Source organism: Eulemur rufifrons, chromosome 29, assembly GCF_041146395.1.
Source record: "Eulemur rufifrons isolate Redbay chromosome 29, OSU_ERuf_1, whole genome shotgun sequence".
NCBI lineage: Eukaryota > Metazoa > Chordata > Mammalia > Primates > Lemuridae > Eulemur > Eulemur rufifrons.
Window position 1 is genome coordinate 86,499,368 of NC_091011.1, and position 20,576 is coordinate 86,519,943.

Consider the following 20,576-nt stretch of genomic DNA (forward strand, 5'->3'; position numbering starts at 1 on the left):
TAGGGCTACACAATTTACAACATGCCTACATCATTCCACGCAATCCCAACAACCATGGCGGACAACAGGTTATCATCAGCCTCATTTTTCGGATAAGAACACAGGGGCTCAGAGAAAGCGAGACCTATCTGAGAGTTAGCAAGTGACACACAAACAACCAAACCCCATTTACACGCGCACACACACACACACACACCCCACACACACACTCAGTTAGTAAGCAGTAGTATTTTCTAACACAGATAGACAGTGACACAGTATCAGATTTATTTTCTGTGTTTGTTCACACCTTTGTCAATCTAGGGCAGTGAGGAGTAAACATTTTTGAATAAAGGCTATCAAGAAAGTTGGCTCATGCCTATAATCCCAGCACTTTCGGACACCAAGGCAGGACGCTCTCTTGAGGCCAGGAGTTTAAGACCATCTTGGTCAACACAGAAAGAAAGAAAATTGTAGGTCACACTTTTTCTCATTTAAAATAAAACTGGCTTTATTGAGTAACACAGAAAGAAATGTGAAATTTTGCAACTTTCAGTTTAGTACCATTGACTAGATTTGAAACCGAGGGGTCAATTTGATCAGATCTGACTGCCATGCTTGTTCTTGGTCACTTGCTTTTTGTTATTTTTTTTTTTCCTTTTTCCATAAAGCTGAAGGCCATGGTAGCTAAAGGCTGTGCCACTGAATGCTGAAACTTAAGTTCCTCTGGCTACTTTATAGATAACATTCACAAGTCACCATGGTAATGGTCCTTTAAGCTGTTTTTCAGGAACTTGGGCCAGCTCTTGCACAGTTCAAACCAGTTGAGACCACCAACCCTACAACTGGGCCTGTGCAAGAACCCAAGAGATGGCCTTATGACATCAGAGAGCCAAAAACTCCATTCTCCAATGGTGGCTAAAGGCACCATTTTCTGTACACATGTCCTATGAAATGCTATGAACCCCAGCTACACTTGCACAGAACGAACCTGTTACTTCATTTTTACCCACTGCCAATCACCTTTTTCCACACCTCAGACCACCCCGATTCCCTAACCCACAAATATCCCTCAGCCCTATCTTCAGGGAGACAGGTTTGGGAGCTGCCCTCCCACCTCCTCACTCGGTGGCCTTGAGATGGAATCTTTTCTCTTTTGCAAAACCTACATCACAGTGATTGATTTACTATGCTCGGGCAGAATGGTCCTACACCTGGCCAGTAACAGAATTATCACATTGCTTGGTAGTCTCTATATTATTAACAACTGGATTTGGTTGAAAAATAGATGAGTTTTTACTCTCTAATCCTGAAATTAATTTGCAGGTTGTAACTCCAAATCAGGCAGATCAGGTGAGCTTGTGAGTCCAAGGCTGCTCATCACTCTGGGTGGCCTTGAAGCAAGATTCTATTCTTTCTTGCATGTTAATACACTTTGATCTCAAAGCTGCTCTCTTTTTTATTTTATTTTTCTCTATTTTCCATTTATATGAGAAAAACGATGATTTTTCCAAAGTGCGGGGTGTGAGCCAGCTCCCAGGCATTGCAATGCAATGTACACAATGGGGAGAATAAGCTGGGCATCGTCCTAATCCTTCAGGAACAGGCCTGAAAGCCACTGGACAAAATTGGTCACACTGACTTTCCTCCACAATGTTGCACTCCATTTACTGAGGATTATGTCTGAAAAGAGTGTGTGGTTTGCAGCTAAAAGCAAACCTTTCTTAGCTGCAAAATTATCTGTCGTTCTATTAACTGGTCCAACCAATCTCTGTTCATGCAATAGTGTTAGAGAGCAACACAGCCCTTTGACGGTGAACAATGTTTAAGCTGCTCAACAGCTATTTTCTAATAAATTCAGAACACACATTTCTCTTAATTTGTTCGGTGGTTTCTAAGTATTGGAATCTGGGGGCAAAAAAAAAAAACTATCCACTTAATTAAAAAAAAGGTCCAATGATGTGATTTTTTTGTAGGGTTCTCCAAACAGTTTAGAAAGAAAGTCCCCAGCCCAGGGGCAAGCCATGTTCCCAAATCTTCCATGTATTTACCTATTTAGAACTTAGGACAATGTTGTTTTGCTAAAGTATTATTGAATGGAACCATTTATTACATACTTTATGTAATAAATGAGTTTCATGTTCAGATGCTGGGGACATCTTACATTCTCATTACCCAGTCATTCTCAGATTCTCATCTGAGAGTAGAGATTTGCCCTCTGTCCTATTGTCCCAGAGGCATGAGAAGAGCTTGGCTCTCAGCTACCACGGCCATTGCAGAAAGAACAGTGGTCTCTGTTCCCTCATGTGCTGCAGGAGGAAGGAAAGTTCTTGCCCACACTGGAGTGTTTGGAGGCAGGGCAGGGTAGAGGTGTCACTTCTGTAGCAATGGCTTCTGCAGCACGAATAGTGGTTCCAGAAGCAGAGGAACTGGCAATGGTCCAGGGGCTACAAGGACCCCCCTCCCCTGCATTGGAGTATGGAGCGTTACCTCTCTGCTCAAAAGCCTCCAATGGCTTTCTATTAACTACAAATCCCATCTTCTTCTGATGGCATTCAAAGTCCTCCATAATGAGTATTTAACTGACCTTCCGTGTCTTAACTTCCACTCTGTATCCCTATGCTCAAAGCAAAGTTACTCTACAATTCACACTGCTGCACAAATATGTCATGCAGTTCCACCACCATATCCTTTCTCATACAATCCCTGCTGCCTGGATCGTTTACCAAACTCCCCCTCCTTGCGCTCCTGTCTCCTCCTGTGAAATCCTACCAATCCTTTGAAGTCAATGCTCCAGGAAAACTTCTCCCCAACAGAACTGCTCTCTCCCTCTTTTGTGCTCCTACAGCCCAGATCCAGTTACGATCATGTGAATCATGCTACTCATACTGTCGTATCTTTGTTCAAGATGCTGATGTCTAACAAGTACAGAATAGATGTGACTCCGAGTAAAAGCCACTTATGTGCAGATTTCTACGTTAGTGGAACCTGTTAAAGCTCTCCATTTCTTCAAAAATTTCAATTGATCCACTTTGGGGGCTTTTCAGAAGAGAACAGAAGCAAAGGAACTGTGCTCCAGAATTCTGTTTCTAGTTTGCCATTTGGAACCTAGAGTGTGTTTTCTCCGTTAAATCAATGATATGAACAAGTCCTTTAGTTCCCCTCTGCACCTATCTTCTCTTCCTCCTGCAAGGCACATATAACCATCACCTGCTCCAGACCTTCCTTCACTCTTCAGTCTGATGTAGGTGCCCTTCCTCTGGGCCTGGCAGCACTCTATCTCATCACCTCTCGTGTTACAGGTCAATTCCTTGCTTCCCTCCCTCTCCAGACTATAAATTCTTAATAACAGAGATTCTTATTTCTCTTTTATCTCTAGTGTATACCATAGTATTTGGCACATAGTAGGCACCCAATATATTTTTATGTACTTCCCCAACAAGTTATAAGCAACTTTAAGGTAGGAATCATATATTATTCAATTTTGGATTCTTCGCCAAGGACTTAAAATACTGTTTTGCACATATATAAGATGAGTATTCCATATCTATTCTTATAAAATAGGTAATTTTTTATCTAGGGGACTGCTCCTGTTGTAAAACATAGGTGAGAAAAACCCAATGTTCTCCCAGAGATGCTTTTTTTTAATTTAAGTATTTTTTCCCAGTTTTCAATATCAAGACTTCAAAGAAATAGTCAGTGCGTGGAAGAGCCTCAGAGACCATTGAGATTCATGTATTTCATTTCTCATCTTCTAAAGCTTCTCTCCTTTTTCATTTCTCATCATCCTCACGAATTATCTCACTCCCTTCAGCAGAGAATGCACATTACTCGGGTTATTTTTAGAACACCCTTGTGTGCAATATTGGCAGTTCAAAGCACCAGATAGAATCCACAGAAACACACACAGATTCTCCTGGGGCTTTTGCTCTGTCCTTGAAGCTCTTTTCACAGTTTCCTAAGGTCTTTTCCCTAGGAACCGAGTGAGCCACAGTAAAACTTAAGTCCATGCATTTACTTCCATGCCTCCCTGGTGAATTTACAATAAATATTTATTGAACATGATGAGAACTAATGTCAAGAATAAAACAGGGAGCCTAATAAGCATTTTGTGTGACACAGACATAACCTGAAGCTACACGTCCACACTCCAAGTTTATAATCTCCATCTTAGACCATGCCCTTGTCCAAATTTCAGGAATCGACTGACAAAGAAGCAGTAATGCTCTTCCCCCAGCCTTCATTCTACCTCCAAATACAAGCACCACAAGCTGAGCTAAGTATTTTAGATGGTACAACAGTCAGCCCACCCAAAAGCTACAGAACATGTTTTCTTACATCTAGAGCTCCATACGTTTTGCAACGTAGGGGAAGATACAGTTTACAGAGAAAAAAGAAGACAAACTTCCTGTCCTTACCCTTATGTAACTCAGTCACCACTGTGGCACCTGGCAGGTAGGATGATGCAGAACACCAAGGATAACTTTTTCACATTCCCTGTACACAACATTCTCTCCTTCCTAGTTATACCCCTAAAGCATAACTTCTTAACTAAACTTCTTAATTCAAAAACTATATCATTCAAGGTTATCATTCAAGGATGGCTAGCTAGAGGTTTCTGTAGTTTTGATAATTTAGTATCTTGACACTAATCCCTCAGAGCAGCACTTTTCAATGGAACTTCCTGCATTGACAAAAATGTTCTAATTCTGTGCTGTCCAACACGGTAGCTACTAGCCACACATGGCTATTAAGCACTCAATGTGTGGTCGGTGTGACTAAGGCACTGGATTTCAAATTCAGCTTATTTAATTAGTTTTGACAGGCACGTGTGGTTAGTACCTACTGTACTGGACAGCACAGCCTTACTGCTTGGAATACTAAAATAGAGTTCTCTGGATAAAATAAGTAATCTTCTTGGCCACCAAATATAGGTTTAGCTAATATACAAATGGATTTATCAGCTGTGTCAACTGCCTGAAAGAAATTCACTGAAACCTCTCAAATAGCTTGAGCCCATTTTAGAAGAGTTGACCACTGGCATTTCTCCACTAGCAGCAGAGTCAGGGGGAGGGTGACATAGGCCTAAGTGTGAAAAATAGATATAACAGTCAATAGAACTTATGAGAGAGCTTTCCCTTTCTTATTTAGGAAAAAAGAGAGAGAGAGAGAAGGAGGAACAGATGGATGGACAGAGAAAGGGATGGATTGTGAACACTCTAGAAGTGTTTGGTATCTGCAACAAATATGAAACATGCCAAGTAAACATTGAGCCAAACTGAAATGATGAATCTTAAGTAAAATGGCTTGAACCTATGCAAAAGTTTAGAAATGACCTCAGTAATTTGTTCAATAGGAAATGTGGCAATTTGACTTTTAGAATGAGTTTCACGGCCATTGGCATGCACTGAGGTGCTAGTCCATACCCACAACCAGTGGAGCTACACCTGCGATGTGTAGGTGTGTCCTGCACTAAGGCGCCCAGAGGAGAAGCAGTGGAACCTGGAACCCAGCCTAAGCGCCACAGGCTAGGTCCAAGCTGGGGCTGGCCGAGCTCTGGAGTGAGGGAGGACTTCTGCACATTTGTCCACTCAGACTGAGGACTTGTTTCTACTTTGAACAAAGGCACCATATGTACTAGTGTTGGCCTTGGTTGGATCACCAAGTGGACCAAACCACTTTTAGTTTAGTCCTCCATTTTTACGAAGAAAGCCATGGATTTCCCAGTATGCTGTCAAATTAGAAAGAGTCGGCAAGTGAAAATGATGGGAAAAAATCACTTTTAAAAAAGGGATATGCTCTGGGAGGCCGAGGTGGGTGGATCGTTTGAGCTCAGGAGTTCGAGACCAGCCTGAGCAAGAGCGAGACCCCATCTCTACTAAAAATAGAAAAAAATTATATGGACAGCTAAAAATATATATAGAAAAAATTAGCCGGGCATGGTGGTGCATGCCTGTAGTCCCAGCTACTCGGGAGGCTGAGACAGGAGGATCGCTTGAGCTCAGGAGTTTGAGGTTGCTGTGAGCTAGGCTGACGCCACGGTACTCACTCTAGCCTGGGCAACAGAGTGAGACTCTGTCTCAAAAAAAAAAAAAAAAAAAAAAAGGGATATGATTGAAAGCAGAGATGGTTCAGTCTAAAGAAAAGAGGGCCAACAAGGTATGTGATATTTGACTTCAAATACCTGAAGTCCTGTCTTACAGAAAAGGGAAGAGGAGTTATCCTGAGTGTTCTCCAAAAGTGAAAATGTAAAACCAGTAGGTAAAAAATAAAAGAAAATAAAGGAGTCAGTTTTGGATTCAACATGGAGGCAGCATAGTATAACGGGGGAAAATGTGGGCTTTAGGTGACTTAAACTGAGTCTGAATCCTAAATCCATCAAGTAATAACTCTTTGACTTAAAGCAAATTGTTTTGCCTCTGTGAGACTCAGTTTTCTCATCTGTAAAATAGAGATAACTGAAGCAGGGAGTTGTTGTGATAATTAAATAAGAAAACAATCAAAAAAGAGGCAATAACATACCTAATATACTAAGTATTCATATACATTCATTTTTTTCTATAACAAAAACTCTCTAACAGTTAGAACTAACAAATGTATAACTCTCTCCCTACTGAAGCCAAGAGCTCTTTGGCACTGAGGATGTTCACCATAGAGGCTGGTGGGCCATTCCACTGATATTTTATCAGTTAGATTTTTTTTAAATCAACCCTGTTTAACTTAAGCAAAAAGGAAGTTTATTGGGAAGATGTTGGATAGTTCACAATCCAATAGAAAGGCACATCTAGAATGAAGACAGGAACTGGGGCAGCAGGAATTGTCCTACCAGGACGCTGCTAATGGATAGGAACAAAGTAGCAGTCGCTTTTACAGTCCTTTAAGAATCCAAGTCCAAAAGCGTCAGGCTGTCCAAGCTCAAGTCACACGCTTGGTGGTATCAGGGTGGTAAGAGGAAGCCCCCTACAACAGCTTTCAAAGACGTCATTGGTTTCCAGGGTGGAGAGCCAGGCACCTTGATATAAGTTCCACAAGACTGCATACAACTGGGTAGAGGTAATTCCCAAAAGGAAAAACAGGGTTTTGTATTTATACGTTTATATAAAGATATAGCACAGAGTAATGCTTAAGTGCACCAGCTAGGGAGTTCTGGGATTCAAATCTTAGCTCCATTGTTTGCTAGCTGTAAGGCCCTGACATGTTATTTCATTATCTTATGCCTCAGTTTCCTCTTCTGTAATTCTATGCATAGTAAAAACATCTACCTCATAAAGTTGTTGTAAGAATTAACTGAAACTGTACATGTGAAAGCATTTAGCACAGTTCCCGTCACATAATGAGGCCTCAATAAATGTTACTGTTATCATATTAATAATATTATTATTAATGCTGCGGGTATATCCTTGAGCATCTTGCAGACATGCTTCCTCTGAGAGACACTGAGGACCTTGCCCTTCTGTGGTTTCATGCCAGGCTGGGGAGTCAGTGGTATTAGTCCTTTCCTCCCCAGCCCTTTGTGACTCGATTTCCCCATCTAGATAATGAATTCCTCTAAGGCCAGGGCTGTTTCACCAAAGCAGTTTTGAGTAACTGTAAAAAAAATGCACAATGAAATATAAGAGAGGCATTAACTGCTAGAGAGATGCTAAAACCAACCCTTCTAATGAAACCAACACCACAGTGTGAATAACCATTTACCATTGTGAATTCATCCATGTATTACTTCTTCTGAACATTACTTTTAGTTCCTGGAAGAGGTACTTTGCCTTCAATGGGAGGGCAACTTACTGGAAGTTAAAGGCCAGCTTCCAAGCATCCCAGCTGCTCCCGGAAAGAGGTATTTTCTCCCAAATGGCTCAGGGGAGGGGAACGGGGGGAGCAGTGTTGTGCAGCACACTCTTCAAAAACAACAAAGTTTGCTCCCTTAACAACTCCCAGGAAGCAGTTCTCTGAAGCAAATATATTTGTCTATATACATATAAGTTTCACAGCAGTTTGGCAAGTTATAACAGAAATGCCTTAAAAGAGGATCAAGGGCTTCCACACACAGAACATTCAGTCTTCAAAATTAATAAGGAGGCAATCAGAAAAATACATCACCTAACATCTCCCCTTTATACACATACCTCTAGGGACATTAAATATGTCTTCCTTTGCACTCAGACCCTTTTTCCTAATAAAACTGAACTCCATGACTTATGTTAGCCTTGTACAGCATTTTCTTTTATCTTCATTTTTAAGAGCCTTCAGTTTTCAGCAAAATCTCAGTAGAATAAAATCTTGGCCACAACTCAACTCCTTGGCTGCAACAAAATTTTGTACTATACCATATTACTTCAAAAACCTTAGAATTCTAAATTATCCAGAGTATTCCACTGAGATGGTATCAGTGAGTGTCAAATATAGCTTCAAAATGTACCTGTTTGTCAGTCATATTTTCTGGAGACTCTTCCAGATCCTTAAAATTGCAAGTCGCCTGTGCTGGCTGCCCCTTGCTAATGGCGGGCAGAACATGGAAGTCTGGTAATTAGGTGACCAGCTATACTACATTGTCTCCATATAGTCAACAAATATATTGAGGTGGCTATTTCTTCCCCTAAAATCACTGAGCCACAGGAGCATATGCTCTATGGAGACCTGAAATGCAATTGCTATGAAAATGAAATGCTATTCTTGGAATACCTATGTCATTACTTGAACTGAATCTCCTTTACAATGAAATGGCTGCTGCTTAGCAACTAATGCAAAGGAAGAGCCTGAATCTATCTCTACCTTTTTTTCTTCTTCCCCAGCAGGAGGAGTATTAAACATATACCATCATGCTTGCGGTTTCATGTTTTCACGTATACGGGAAGAGTAATGGGGATGGCAATGAGGTCATCCTCGCTGTCAATGCAATATGGATTTGGTACGATGGCTGGTAGTGGATTCCAACTTTATCTATTGAGATTAACAACTGAGATTAATTCAAGTAAATAAAATTAACAAGAGGGAAATGTCATTAACTATCTTTCCATAGATCCATGTGTGGAACCAGTGCCCTAAAGTAAAAAAGTATGATACTTCAGATCCCAAAACCAGCCTGAGCCTGGCAATGTCCCTTACTGGCATGTGTCCTTGGGAAGTCACTTAGCTGTCGTGACTGTTTCCTTAAGTGCACAATGACTATGAATACAATATCGGGTTGCCTAAGATTGTTTAGAGGGTAAAATTAGATCAATTATATGAAAAGAGTTTATAAATGGTAAGCCTTAAAAGCACCACGCACATTTTTATTATTATTAAAAACCTAAATTTAGTCAGTGTAACAGTTTAAGAAATATCCAAAAGTTTGTCTTTAAAACAAAATCCCTTAGATTTTGTTATAAGTAATTGCACACTGGCTCATAGAAAGCTTCTGTTTTAATCTTTAAATAGCTTGGATGTTTATTTTTGAACCAGAGATTTATTTTCCAAAGAAATTCTGAAGGTTTTCTTCAAATGTGAAAGAATGACTCAGGTTTTTGCAATGTTCCTTTGGAACTTTCTAGGTGTCTATAACTGCACACATGAACATACTTATGAATTCTGAAAGATATTGTTATGGAAAAAAATCTCATATTGCAAGGACTTGCAGCCTGCAAAGTTCCTCTAGTCAAAGGTAAAAGACACAGGTCTTCTAAGAATATTTTTTTTTAAAAATCAAATGGTGCTGACTACGACGCTATTTCAGCCTCATAAAGTGCACGTACATTAGTCCCAACTTCTTCACTGGATCCCAGTCCCTCGTACCATCACCTGCCCCCTTCAAGTTTCACTCTGATAACGACAAATCCCAAGGTCTTGTAGTGGAGGTAGAATCTAAAATGGACAGTTCCAGGCTATAATCCCTGTAATCATTTCCTGGCCCCAGGAAACTGGATTTATTCCCCCATTTCACGTAATGGAAAATTCATATAGTTTTAAAAAGAACCACCACGGGAAGCTGAATCTTGGCCTCCCAACAACTGACCGTGGTACGTGACTATTCCCAGAGCTAAGTCTTATACTTGGACATGGAAGGCGTGATCGTTCTCTCAACCTTTGTCATGGCCTCTCTTATGTCCTGTGCGAGGCCGGGCTGGGCCCACGAAGGTGAAACACATGGGTCTCTCCCCTCAAGGGATTTTGGTCTAATAAGCCACTAGATTGTGAAAATATGCCTATTTGCACACAGAAAGGGAAATGGAAAAGGGTAAAAGAAGACCCAGAGTGAAAAGCTGACTAAGGACACAATATGCTATAATATGCAATAAGCAAATATGGGCACAGATCTTAACTCGGCCACTTACCTAGCTAGCCATGTGACTGCAGGCAAGTTGCTCAAACTCTAAACCTCAATGTACTTATCTGTAAAATGGAAATAATAATAATCCCTACTTAACTAAGAGTTTGATGAAATCCTGTATATAAAAATGTTTAGCAGCTCTTGGCACAGAGTAAGCAGCTCTTGGCATTGACAAAATCAGTAACTTATGATGATTAATATTCCTAGGTACAGAGGGAAGTAAGTTAACACTTGAAGTCAGTATTTGAATCCAAGAAAAAGCTTGTTTTCCTTCTCTGAGCTGCATATTACAAAAAGTTAGGATTACAAAAAGGCAACATAGGTTGCCTTTGCTGCCTTGGGGTCTGTTCTATCAGAGGCCCCTGGGAAGGACAACAACAGTGATGTCTGTAGCTTCCTAGGCCATTGTGAGAAAAGGCTGATGTCATGGACTCGTGTTTGTGTCTCCCCAAAATTTATGTTTTGAAATTCTAACTCTCAATATGATGGTTAGAGGCAGGGCATTTGGGAGGTGAGTAGGTAACGGGGGTGGAGCTCTCACGAATGGGATTAGTGCCCTTTTAAAAGATGCCCCAGAGAGCTTCTTCACTCCTTCCACCCTGTGAGGACACAACTGGAAGGCTGTCTGCAGCTCAGAAGAGAGCCCTCTGACCAGAACCTGATCATGTTGACACCCTGATCTCAGACTTCCAGCCTCCAAAACTGTGAGAAATAAATTTGTGTTGTTTAGAAGCCACCCAGTCTATGGTATTTTGTTATAGTGGCTTCAGCTGACCAAGGCAGCTGGGAAGATCCAAAGCAGGCCCACGGTTGTTCACTCTGTCAGGGAAGATCATGCTCTGCAATTTCTGGGGCTCTAGGTCTTTCTGCGTCCTATCTAACTTTACATGCTGAGGACAGTGCTCCAATTGGGGAGAAAAAGAAACACAACCCAGCTTCGTCTTTGCATTGACAGGAGTCCGATTTAAAAGGGAGAAACTTTTAAATCAGGCTCTTCCCTCAAAAACCTCTATAGTGATTACTTTCAATGTGAGAGAGATTGCCTCAAACTCTGTCACACACATAAGGACAATGATGAGATCTCGGTCTTTTTGGCCTGAGGAATGTTCCAGAAGTTTGCCTCAAAATGATACATGGAACCCTTTCCAGTGGCTTCCACATAAGCTTATATAAAGCCCTTTTCATCTTTAAACAAATTTCTTTCAAGTTTTTTTAACAAAAATTTATTTTTTCACAGATGTCTGACATCTTTCTCATATACAAAGGGATGACATATTTTTAAAAAGTACTTTGGTCCTTTCAAGGAGTCTACTTTCTGGCTATTTCCTGAAAATCAACACAATACACAAAAGCAGTCAAACTGCCTTATCTTGGACTTTTGAAGGGAAAAAAAAATGGATTTACCTCCTCAACGTTTATTTCACAGTCCTGAGCTAGTTTTATTTGTTCAACAAATATTTAATAACCATCTACATTTTTAAAAAATAAATTCTGCTGTTTGGCCTGGTTGAGATAATTGACAGAACATCCCATAAGGCTGAGCCTTCCATTTCTGAAATAATCCATGGCAGGTAGCATTGGTGAAGCTCTTTTCTCTGATTGCCAGGGGATGCCAGCCAGCCATTGTCTGTATTCACAAAGAGGACAGCATTGAGACAGGCCAGAAGAGAACTAACCTCTGTCCTGGAATCACAGGGGAGAACTCTATTTCTAGTACCTCTGTCTTTATCTACTTGTCTATTGCTGACAAGGCAAAGCTCCGAGACCCCTCTAACCCAACCCCCCTTGCCTGGCTTCCTGCTCTCGGATGACCAGCTGGGAGTCTAGGTCGCTGCTACCTGATTCCTCTGCAAACTGACTGCGCCTGTCTTCTCCGACCTCGGCCTGCTGTCCGCTCCAATTTCCGGAGCACTCAAAAGCAGCCTTCTCCTCTTCACATGCCCTGGTAAGAATGATGTTTTAATAAGTTGTGAAAGGCAGAGTCCATATTTTGTACCTTAATGAATGCCAAAACCTGTAAATTAAATTTCTTAAGTGTTTATCTATCTCATTTTCATGTTATCTCAATAATTTCATCATCGGTTATTGACATTTGACTTATGTTCAATATTTTGAAGAATAAGAAACAAATCAGCTCCTTAACTGGACTTAAGTATAGATGATACCACTTTAACAAACACATATGGCATTTACTTTGTGACAGGCAGCATTATAAGTATCAACTCATTTAAACTTCAAATAATCCTACAGGGTGAGTGCTGCTATCACTACCATTTTATGGATAGGGGAATTAAGGCACAGAGAGGTTAAGTAACTTGAGCAAGGACACATAGCAGGCAGAGGTGGAAATCTGGACCCAGGTGGTAGGGCTTCAGAGTCAGGGCTCTAAACCACTACTCTACTCATCTCTCATGTAATTGAATGGCAAGAATAATGAGATTTGATTGTGGCTCAATTATTACTGTCTTAAACTTTGAATGTTCCCCCCAACATCCAATAAAAGCCAGGCTATTAATATTATAGCTTAAACCAGAATTTTTTCCTTCTCAGAACATTACTTATGATTTTCAAACTCCAAAGGCAAATCTCTATTTGAGCAAAATTCAGGTTAGGTGTTATAACTACAGAACTCCCTGTTAGAAAGCTGCGGCTTTTAAAAACTGATGTTCACTCTATTTCAAAAGCTCACAAAACTGAGGGCTGGAGGGAAAAAACAAATTTATCTACAAAGACCTTTCTTCCCACCTCTACCCAACCAGAGCCCCTTCCCTCAGCCACACACACCTGATGATTTGATTTTCTCTAATATAACCCAACCAGAGCTCATGCCCACCTCTCTCTGAATGCTACAGGTATCAGGATACTCACAAGCCACTCTTCAGGTGCTTTGTATGTTACGTGAATAATAAGTAGCAGGCACTTTTTTGAAAATTTTGTTATGAAACGAGTGAAAAACAAAGCAAAAGCTGAGAGCCACTAAGTGGACTAAAGCATTCTTCCTAAAAGAACTTTCCCACCCAAATCCATCAGATGGGTTGGAAGGAAAGAGTGAAGTAACCCCGAGTGGAGGTTGCTAGAGTGACCTGGGCCTGGCTGGGCGAGAGTCAGGACTCCAGGAATTCTGGGTAGCCCTCTTTCTGTGTTTTTAAGTCCTAATCACAGAAGGAAAAGTCAACAGAAAATTCCCTGAGGAGAAAATCAATGCTGCCCCTTGTAAAGGGATGAGACAGACAGAAAGGGAACCAGAGAGCTAATTAGTGCTACTCAGAAGGCAAATTAAGGCCTTTTCTTTGACAAGCTGCAAATAGCTGGTTAAGTAAGATTTTCTGCCACCCCTCTCCAGCCTCCAACAGCTGGCTAAATGGCTGATGCAGGTACTCAGACAGGAAGTTGTAAACAGAAACCCAGTCCTGGGCTGCTGGACAGAGTGGAAATGAGAAAAAGACAGACGTTGCTTTTAATAGGCAGGAAAATGGCAATTGAGATGGACCGGGAATGAATAACAGTAGTACTTTATTTAAAGATGGTAATTAAATGTATTCATTCAATAAATATTTATCCAACACCTACTGAGTAAGAAGAACAGGATTCAGAGATTCAAACAATAAGGTGCAATTTCTGTCTTCAAAGGAGCTAATAACTTAGCTTAGGGAATAATGATAATACAAAAGTTAACTCTGTGCAGGGCACTATGTCAAGTCCTTTACATAAAGTAACTCATTTAATCTTCAGAACAAACCTCCAAGCCACGTATAAGTATTAGCCCATTTTAGAGATGAAAATGCTGAGCTTCAAAGGGGTTACATAATTTGCCAAAGATTAGCTGGGATATGCTGGGTTCCAACCCTAGTCTAATTTCCAGAAGAGAAAATTACAATTTAGTCCTAATGAAGCTATTTGAAAGTGCTCTATGAACACAGGGGAGGACTAGCCACCCATCCCTCAGAGTGGACCCTCTTGAGCTCATTCCTAACCAGGAGGTTGCCTGGTGAATGAGCCAAAGATGAGTCAATAGGAGCATTGTGTGCAAACAGGCATAACGTGACATTTTTTATTTCGTTAATTGTCTACATTACATTGGTTTGTTATGCTTTGCAATAGGTTCCAAATAGTTCAAACAATTAGAAATTATTCCATTTTATAGTTATTTTGAGAAAATTAAATTTTTAAGGGAAAAAACACCTAATGGCTTAGGTTTTGTTTTGCTCCTGATCTTCCTTTCTTGGTCATCCACTGTAAGAAAAGCTCACATGTCACCACTTATTTGTAGTAACTACTGTCCTAAAACTACAATTACAGGACCTAGAAAAACTAGTCTCCATAGGATCTGTGTTACCAATGCAAAACCATGTAAGAAAGCAAATGTCACAGCCCTATGTCATGCAGGCAATAGTCATTCCAAATGCTTCTGGTCTCACAGTGTACCCAACTTCTAGCATACCCTGGGTTGCACAGGGAACATGTTCTCAGATCCCAGCCCGAGGAACACAGAGGGTGTAGCCAGCCTGGGCTCACTGGGAGTCCTCATTTTCTCAGATTAGAAAGTGAAGTGTTGGAAAGAGCTAGCTCTAGTCTAATTTAATTTGGCCCCGTGAGGCAGTGCCGCTGTTGCTACAGCAGAACTGAACACCAGCAAAGCTCTCTTCAACTTCTCTATCCCCGGAATCCACAGGACCCAATGCTGTCACACTCCCAGGTAAAAGTCAAGCCTCTAACTGATCAATTAGAGCAGAATAAGTACTCTGGACAGTGGTTAAATTGAAACCTTGCCCAGTGTGTATCCTAACTGAGGAAGTTGACATTTAGTCAGTACCTAAGTAATTACTGAGGAAAGAATTAAATTAGAACCGAGGCTTTTATCTGATGCTAAAGTCTCTAACTATGTGTAAAGCACAGATAAAAACATAAAATGAAAGTGATGTACAAAAAAGGATGCTGCATACTGATATTCAGGAGAGGAAAACTTCTCCCATATACCATGATTTCAATGCAAGGAAGAACAATGTATATGTTATCCTACTTGGCTTCCAGCTCTTCAGATATTTTTCTTATAATAACATAATCTTACATAAAACACAGAATGGAAATACTATGTTCTCATCATCAACCTAAAAAGAATAATAGGTCATTTTTCATCTGGTTGCCTAATCTAAGAAGTTTATTTCTTGCTGCTATTTCTATCTCATACCAAAACCTCCCTTTAAGAAGGGCCTAGTATTACCATCCTGGCTTATGAGTAGAGAAACTGAATCATAGGCATCAACATCTCATAAGTAATGGTAACTTCCCAAGCCTCCGTACAAGCAAAATCGTACTTCATCAGTCATTCTGCACTACACAAAGAAGCACAGATGGGCCAGCTCTTCACTGGACCTAGTTTCACCTACACAACACCTATGTAAATTAAAAGGCATGTGAATCTCTAACGAACATGAGTATCTTCGTAGAGATGACAGGTGTCATGTAGGTGGTTTTGTTCTCAAAAACAAAACAAATGTATTTGCTGATGATCATGAATTTATATTCATTTTTGTTTCTGAAATAATAGAGGAGTTCCTTAAAATTATATCAGCAAAGGGCCACAGTCCAAAGCATGAAGTATACAGGAGATAATATACATAATATATAACGGCCTGTAGTATAATAGGAATGAGGTGGAAGAATAGCTCACACTGCACATACCCATGTGCACACATACACACATGTGGAGAGACTTAAAACCTAAAATAAATAAATGTTTAGGGAAGCAGCATGATGTGCACTAAAAAGGAAGTCCTTGAGAATCAAATCTGCATTTAAATTCTGCCTCCTGCCCAAGATCTATGCTTCAGGTTCATTTTCTATAAAATGGAGATAGTCATAATCACATCATGGGACTGTCATGAAGATTAAATAAGATAGAATATACAATAAGACGTAGCACAGTGCCCACCACATAAAAAACAATAAACATCAGCTACCTCCTCCTTCCCCTTCTCTGTGTGTTTCTGAAAGTTTTTTTAATTTTACTGACTTAAATGGGAATTCTTAAAGCAGTTAAAAAAAAAAAAGGTTCCTACACATATATAGTCATTTACACATATGTATCTGTTGCAACACCATAATTTGCAAAGAAAAAGGAAGTAGTAATTTTAAGAGAAAAGTACCAGCTCACTTGCACTGCCTTTTAAAACCTTCAGCTTTGTAGTCGACAGAGACTATTTGCTCTAGGGGTGCAGATTCTGAAATAAAGGAAAAATTCTCATGGGAAAAATGGTTCCCAAAAAAAGCCAACAAAGAAAAGATAATGAGGGGAAATCTAGGAGTATATAAAGGAGTTTATTTCACTTAACAAAGTAAAAGTCAAGCAAAATGAATAATCTGCCTCCAGAAATGGTTATTTAAAGGCTTTTTGTAAAGGGCTCTGGTTCCTAAAAAGACAGGAGTCAGTGCATATGCCCACCCACTCCTCATTTATTTTTAAACCCTAGCTTATATGTTCCTTAGCAACAGAAGGAGCAGATGAGACCCCCCTACACACACAGAGACACACACACACACACACACACACACCCTCTCTCCCAAAGCCCTCTTCTTCTTTACTGTCAAGTTTCATTCCCAAAATATTCATGTTCTTCAAAAAGATATTTTTTACCTACCTGCAAATCTCCACTTCTCCACCTCAAATGATCCCCCTTATACAAGCAGCCATACTGAATACTCTAACTGAACTCTTCTGCTTAGACTCCATTCTGTGAGACCTTCCTGACTCCTCCCCATTAGTTCTCATCAGTACCTGTCCTCAGGTGCCGCCCAGAAGTGAGGTGGGGTAGTCTTCACTGAGGAGCCAACACCCAGCTCCAGCCAAAGGTGCTCCTTCCCTACAGACTTTTCAGTAATCTCATCCCACCGCCAGCAAAACAGTCAGGCCCAGCTATATCTCAGTCCAGCACAAATGGCCACCATGGCCAGTGAGCAGGCCATTCACCATGATGCTAAAAAAGAACAAATAATAGTGATCAAAATGGAGACGCTCTTCAGGCTACCCAGGACAGCCACGTGCCAGATGGAACCACCTACCTCTTCACTGTCTTTCCTCTGACTTTGGGACTGCTTGGCCTTATTTGGCTAGGCAGAGTTTACAAGTTCGAAGATCAATTCTTTAGTCTCTGGGGGGAAAAATAGAGCAGCAACCCCCGGATATTAGTGTATTTAAACATCACCTGAGGAACCTGTTAAAAACTCCCACCCACAGAGAGTTTGATTCTGTAAGTCTGGGGTGGTCAGCACGTTTAACCAGCTGCCTGAGGTGATGCTAATGCAGGTGGTTCATTGATTTGGAGACTGTAAACCTTTATTTAAAAGGAAATGATGTTCACGAAGTAGAATCCACTTCTATGGATTGTAAGGCAGATGCAATATCTTATTCCTCTATTTAAAAAATGCTGCATTTGTGTCCACGTCTATGTTTGTGTGTGTACACACTTACAAGTGTATGGGTGAGCATGCAACCCAGGAAGCCATGGGCCCACACAGTATAGATTCTGAGGAGGGAGGCTCAGAGAATGACCCCTGCCAAGAGGCAAGCTGAAATGATTTCCCTTGCAAACTCTGGCTCTGTAGCCTTACCCAATGAGGAGTCTGATGAATACCAATGAGACAGGAGCAGCCCACGCTGAGCTCCACGTAATCACCACCCCCCTCCCAACTCACAGCTCCTAAATTAGGCTGAATGTAGTCCCTGTTCCCCTAAGGGCCAGACAGGCCATCGGAACTAGGAAGTAGAACTGCCTGTGTCCTAGCATACCTCCCTAGAGCTGCCCCACTCCCCACCACCTGTCTATTTTTAGAAACCAAAAGTATAAAAAGAAAGATCCATTTGGACCTGATCTGTGTGAGTAACGAAGAGAACAACTCAGGTGGGGAACTCCCTGAGCACACAGTGAACAAAATGCACACAAGGGACGCAGAAGCAACAATCTCACCAGAAGCCAACACTTAAGACACAGAGCACATCCCCTAGTGACCAGACCTCCAGGCCAGGCAATGCCTGTGGGGATCCCAATGACTCACACACCTGCCCCTGTACATAAAACACACCCTCACAAACCCACACACCTCTGTCATCTGCTTTTGCTTACATAACAGCACATGGTGTGACAGGCTTAATACTTTCCATGGTTTTCGGGCAGGGAAAGCTAACTCAAAAGGAGTAGGGTTACAAGAATGTTTTTACAGACCCCTTTTCCAGAAACTCTCCGAGCACTAGCAAGTGCAAATCTTTGTCTATCTGTGCTTGCTTATCGACAAGCAATAAGGGCAGTCTCAGCAACTCCTCAAATCTGTCAGTATCTTTATTCTTGCCTGGGGATGGCGGGGGAGGAGAGGGAACCTACCGAATCTTCATTTCTCATTGTTGGATTCTGACACAATTTGGGGTTATCTTTTACCTAATTTGGTGACCATTGATCCCACACTGTCCTTGTCTCACAAATACATCCACCCTTATGTGTAAATATGGTCCCCCGTTCTCACCCTCAGCCCTAGCCTGCCAGGGGGCTCCCCACATCGTCCTGGTGGGCACACCCAGGAGAGAGGGAGAGGGCACGTGTAGATGTAACCCCCATAACCAGTGGCATATCTACACACGTAAACCCACATCTGATTCTTCCTCCATGGGGGATTTCGAGACAGGTGCAACTTCCACCAGGATTTCTCCTCCGTACAGCGCTGTTCTGTTCTGCCCGTCAGAGTGATCTCAGCGAACAAGTTAGTGCCAAAGGTTCATCCAGGGAAATCTGGAAGGTAGGGGGAGTGGTGGAAGATGACACCGGCTTCGGGGCAACTTTGACGACTTTCCTCAAGAAAACTAGGCATCTCTGTGCCTGCACCCCCTTCTCACACACACACACACACACACACACACACACACATTTTTTTTTTTTTTTTTTGGTTGTTCCCTCCTCCTCAGGGACCCGGCGGCTCTCTCCTCTCACAGGGGGAAACCAGGCGCACGTATCTTTCCTTCAGCCTAGAATGTCGGGATGAAAGAGAACACATATACCCAGAAGGAAGAGGAAGGAGAGAGCTCCAGAGCGAGAGCGAGAGCGAGAGAAAGAGAGAGGCGCCCCCAACTCTGTGGAAGCGCTCCGGTCTCCCGCCCTCGGCGGCACCTGTCTCCGGCAGCCAGGGCTCCCGCGCCTACCTGTAAGAGACCTGCTTCCGGAAAGTTAAGTTCCTCAGTTTCTCCTCCAGAGCCTCGTCCTTCTCCTTTTGGCCGGCGGCCGCGGGCTCTTCCAGGGCAGCGGCCCCCGCCGCCGCCGCCGCCGCCGCTGCCCCTGCGCCCCACGGGTCCGCGCCGCCCTCGGCGCCCAGGCAGCAGCTCCCGGCGCCGCTTCCGCTGCTGCTGCTGCCGCCCGTCGCCCCCTTGTCCTCTCCCGCCGAGGAGCTGGGGTTCATGGCGACCGCTCCGGCGGCCGCGTAGGGAGCCGAGGCGGCGCCGCTGCAGAGGCCGGGCCGGCTGACGGCGCTGGCGGCGGCGGCGACTGCAGGAGCGCGGGCAGGTCCGCGCGCCGCTGGCAGGGGCAGCAAATGGCAGCCCCTTCCCGCAGCATCCATCCGCGGCTGCACCGCACCGGGGCATTGTGGGAAACTCCGTGCCTCCACTCCCCCTCCCCGACCAATCAGAGGCCACGTCTCTCGGCCCCCCCCCCCGCCCCCCTCCCCGCCAGCCCGCGCCCTCCAGCCCCACTGGCCTTTTCCTAAATCGGGTGCAAAAGCCAGGGCTAAACCTGAACTCCGCCCGGAGACGACGGGCTGCAGGGGAGGCGGCGAGGGAGGGGATGAGGAGCCCCCGGGCTGGGGACGCTGGGCACGAGCACCGAGCATCAGGAAAGGAGAGCGTCCGGGGGACTCGTGCCGCGCCCTGGTTCACACACGAGAAGATTGGGACCCGGACGGCGAGGTGCCCTGCGCTGGCCGTCGCCCCGTTAGCAGGGACACCCACCCTGGTCCTAGTCCCCAGATGCCTGTGGCTCGGTCAGCATTCTCCCCACCGCCCTTCTCGGGCGTGCAGAGAGAAGCCGCGGACAGAAGCCGCCGGACGCGGGAAACCTGGGGACATAGCGGGAGCGTGGTCGGAGGGAATCTCGGAGCGAATTCGTGCAAGGTGTAGATTAAAGGGGTGGGGTGCCAAGTTTAAGCGCCTACCTCCTCTCTCAGGGCGAGGGCTGGGACTCTCTCATCCCTGAAAGTCGCCGCCCAGCTCCTCACCCGCTGCCTTCCTTACGCGTAGCAGGCGCTCGCTAAACGGCTG

General features: G+C 43.1%; 1 protein-coding gene across 2 annotated transcripts in view; it reads right to left on the reverse strand.

Annotated features, from left to right (window-relative positions):
• Nucleotides 1-19,879, reverse strand: part of DGKI (diacylglycerol kinase iota) — a 405,374-nt gene extending 385,495 nt beyond the window's left edge. For both annotated transcript variants that reach the window (XM_069461741.1, XM_069461740.1), the window contains exon 1: nucleotides 19,467-19,879. In XM_069461741.1, coding sequence (XP_069317842.1) covers nucleotides 19,467-19,879 — 413 coding nt within the window. The remainder of the gene's footprint in view (nucleotides 1-19,466) is intronic.
• Nucleotides 19,880-20,576: the final 697 nt, after the last annotated feature.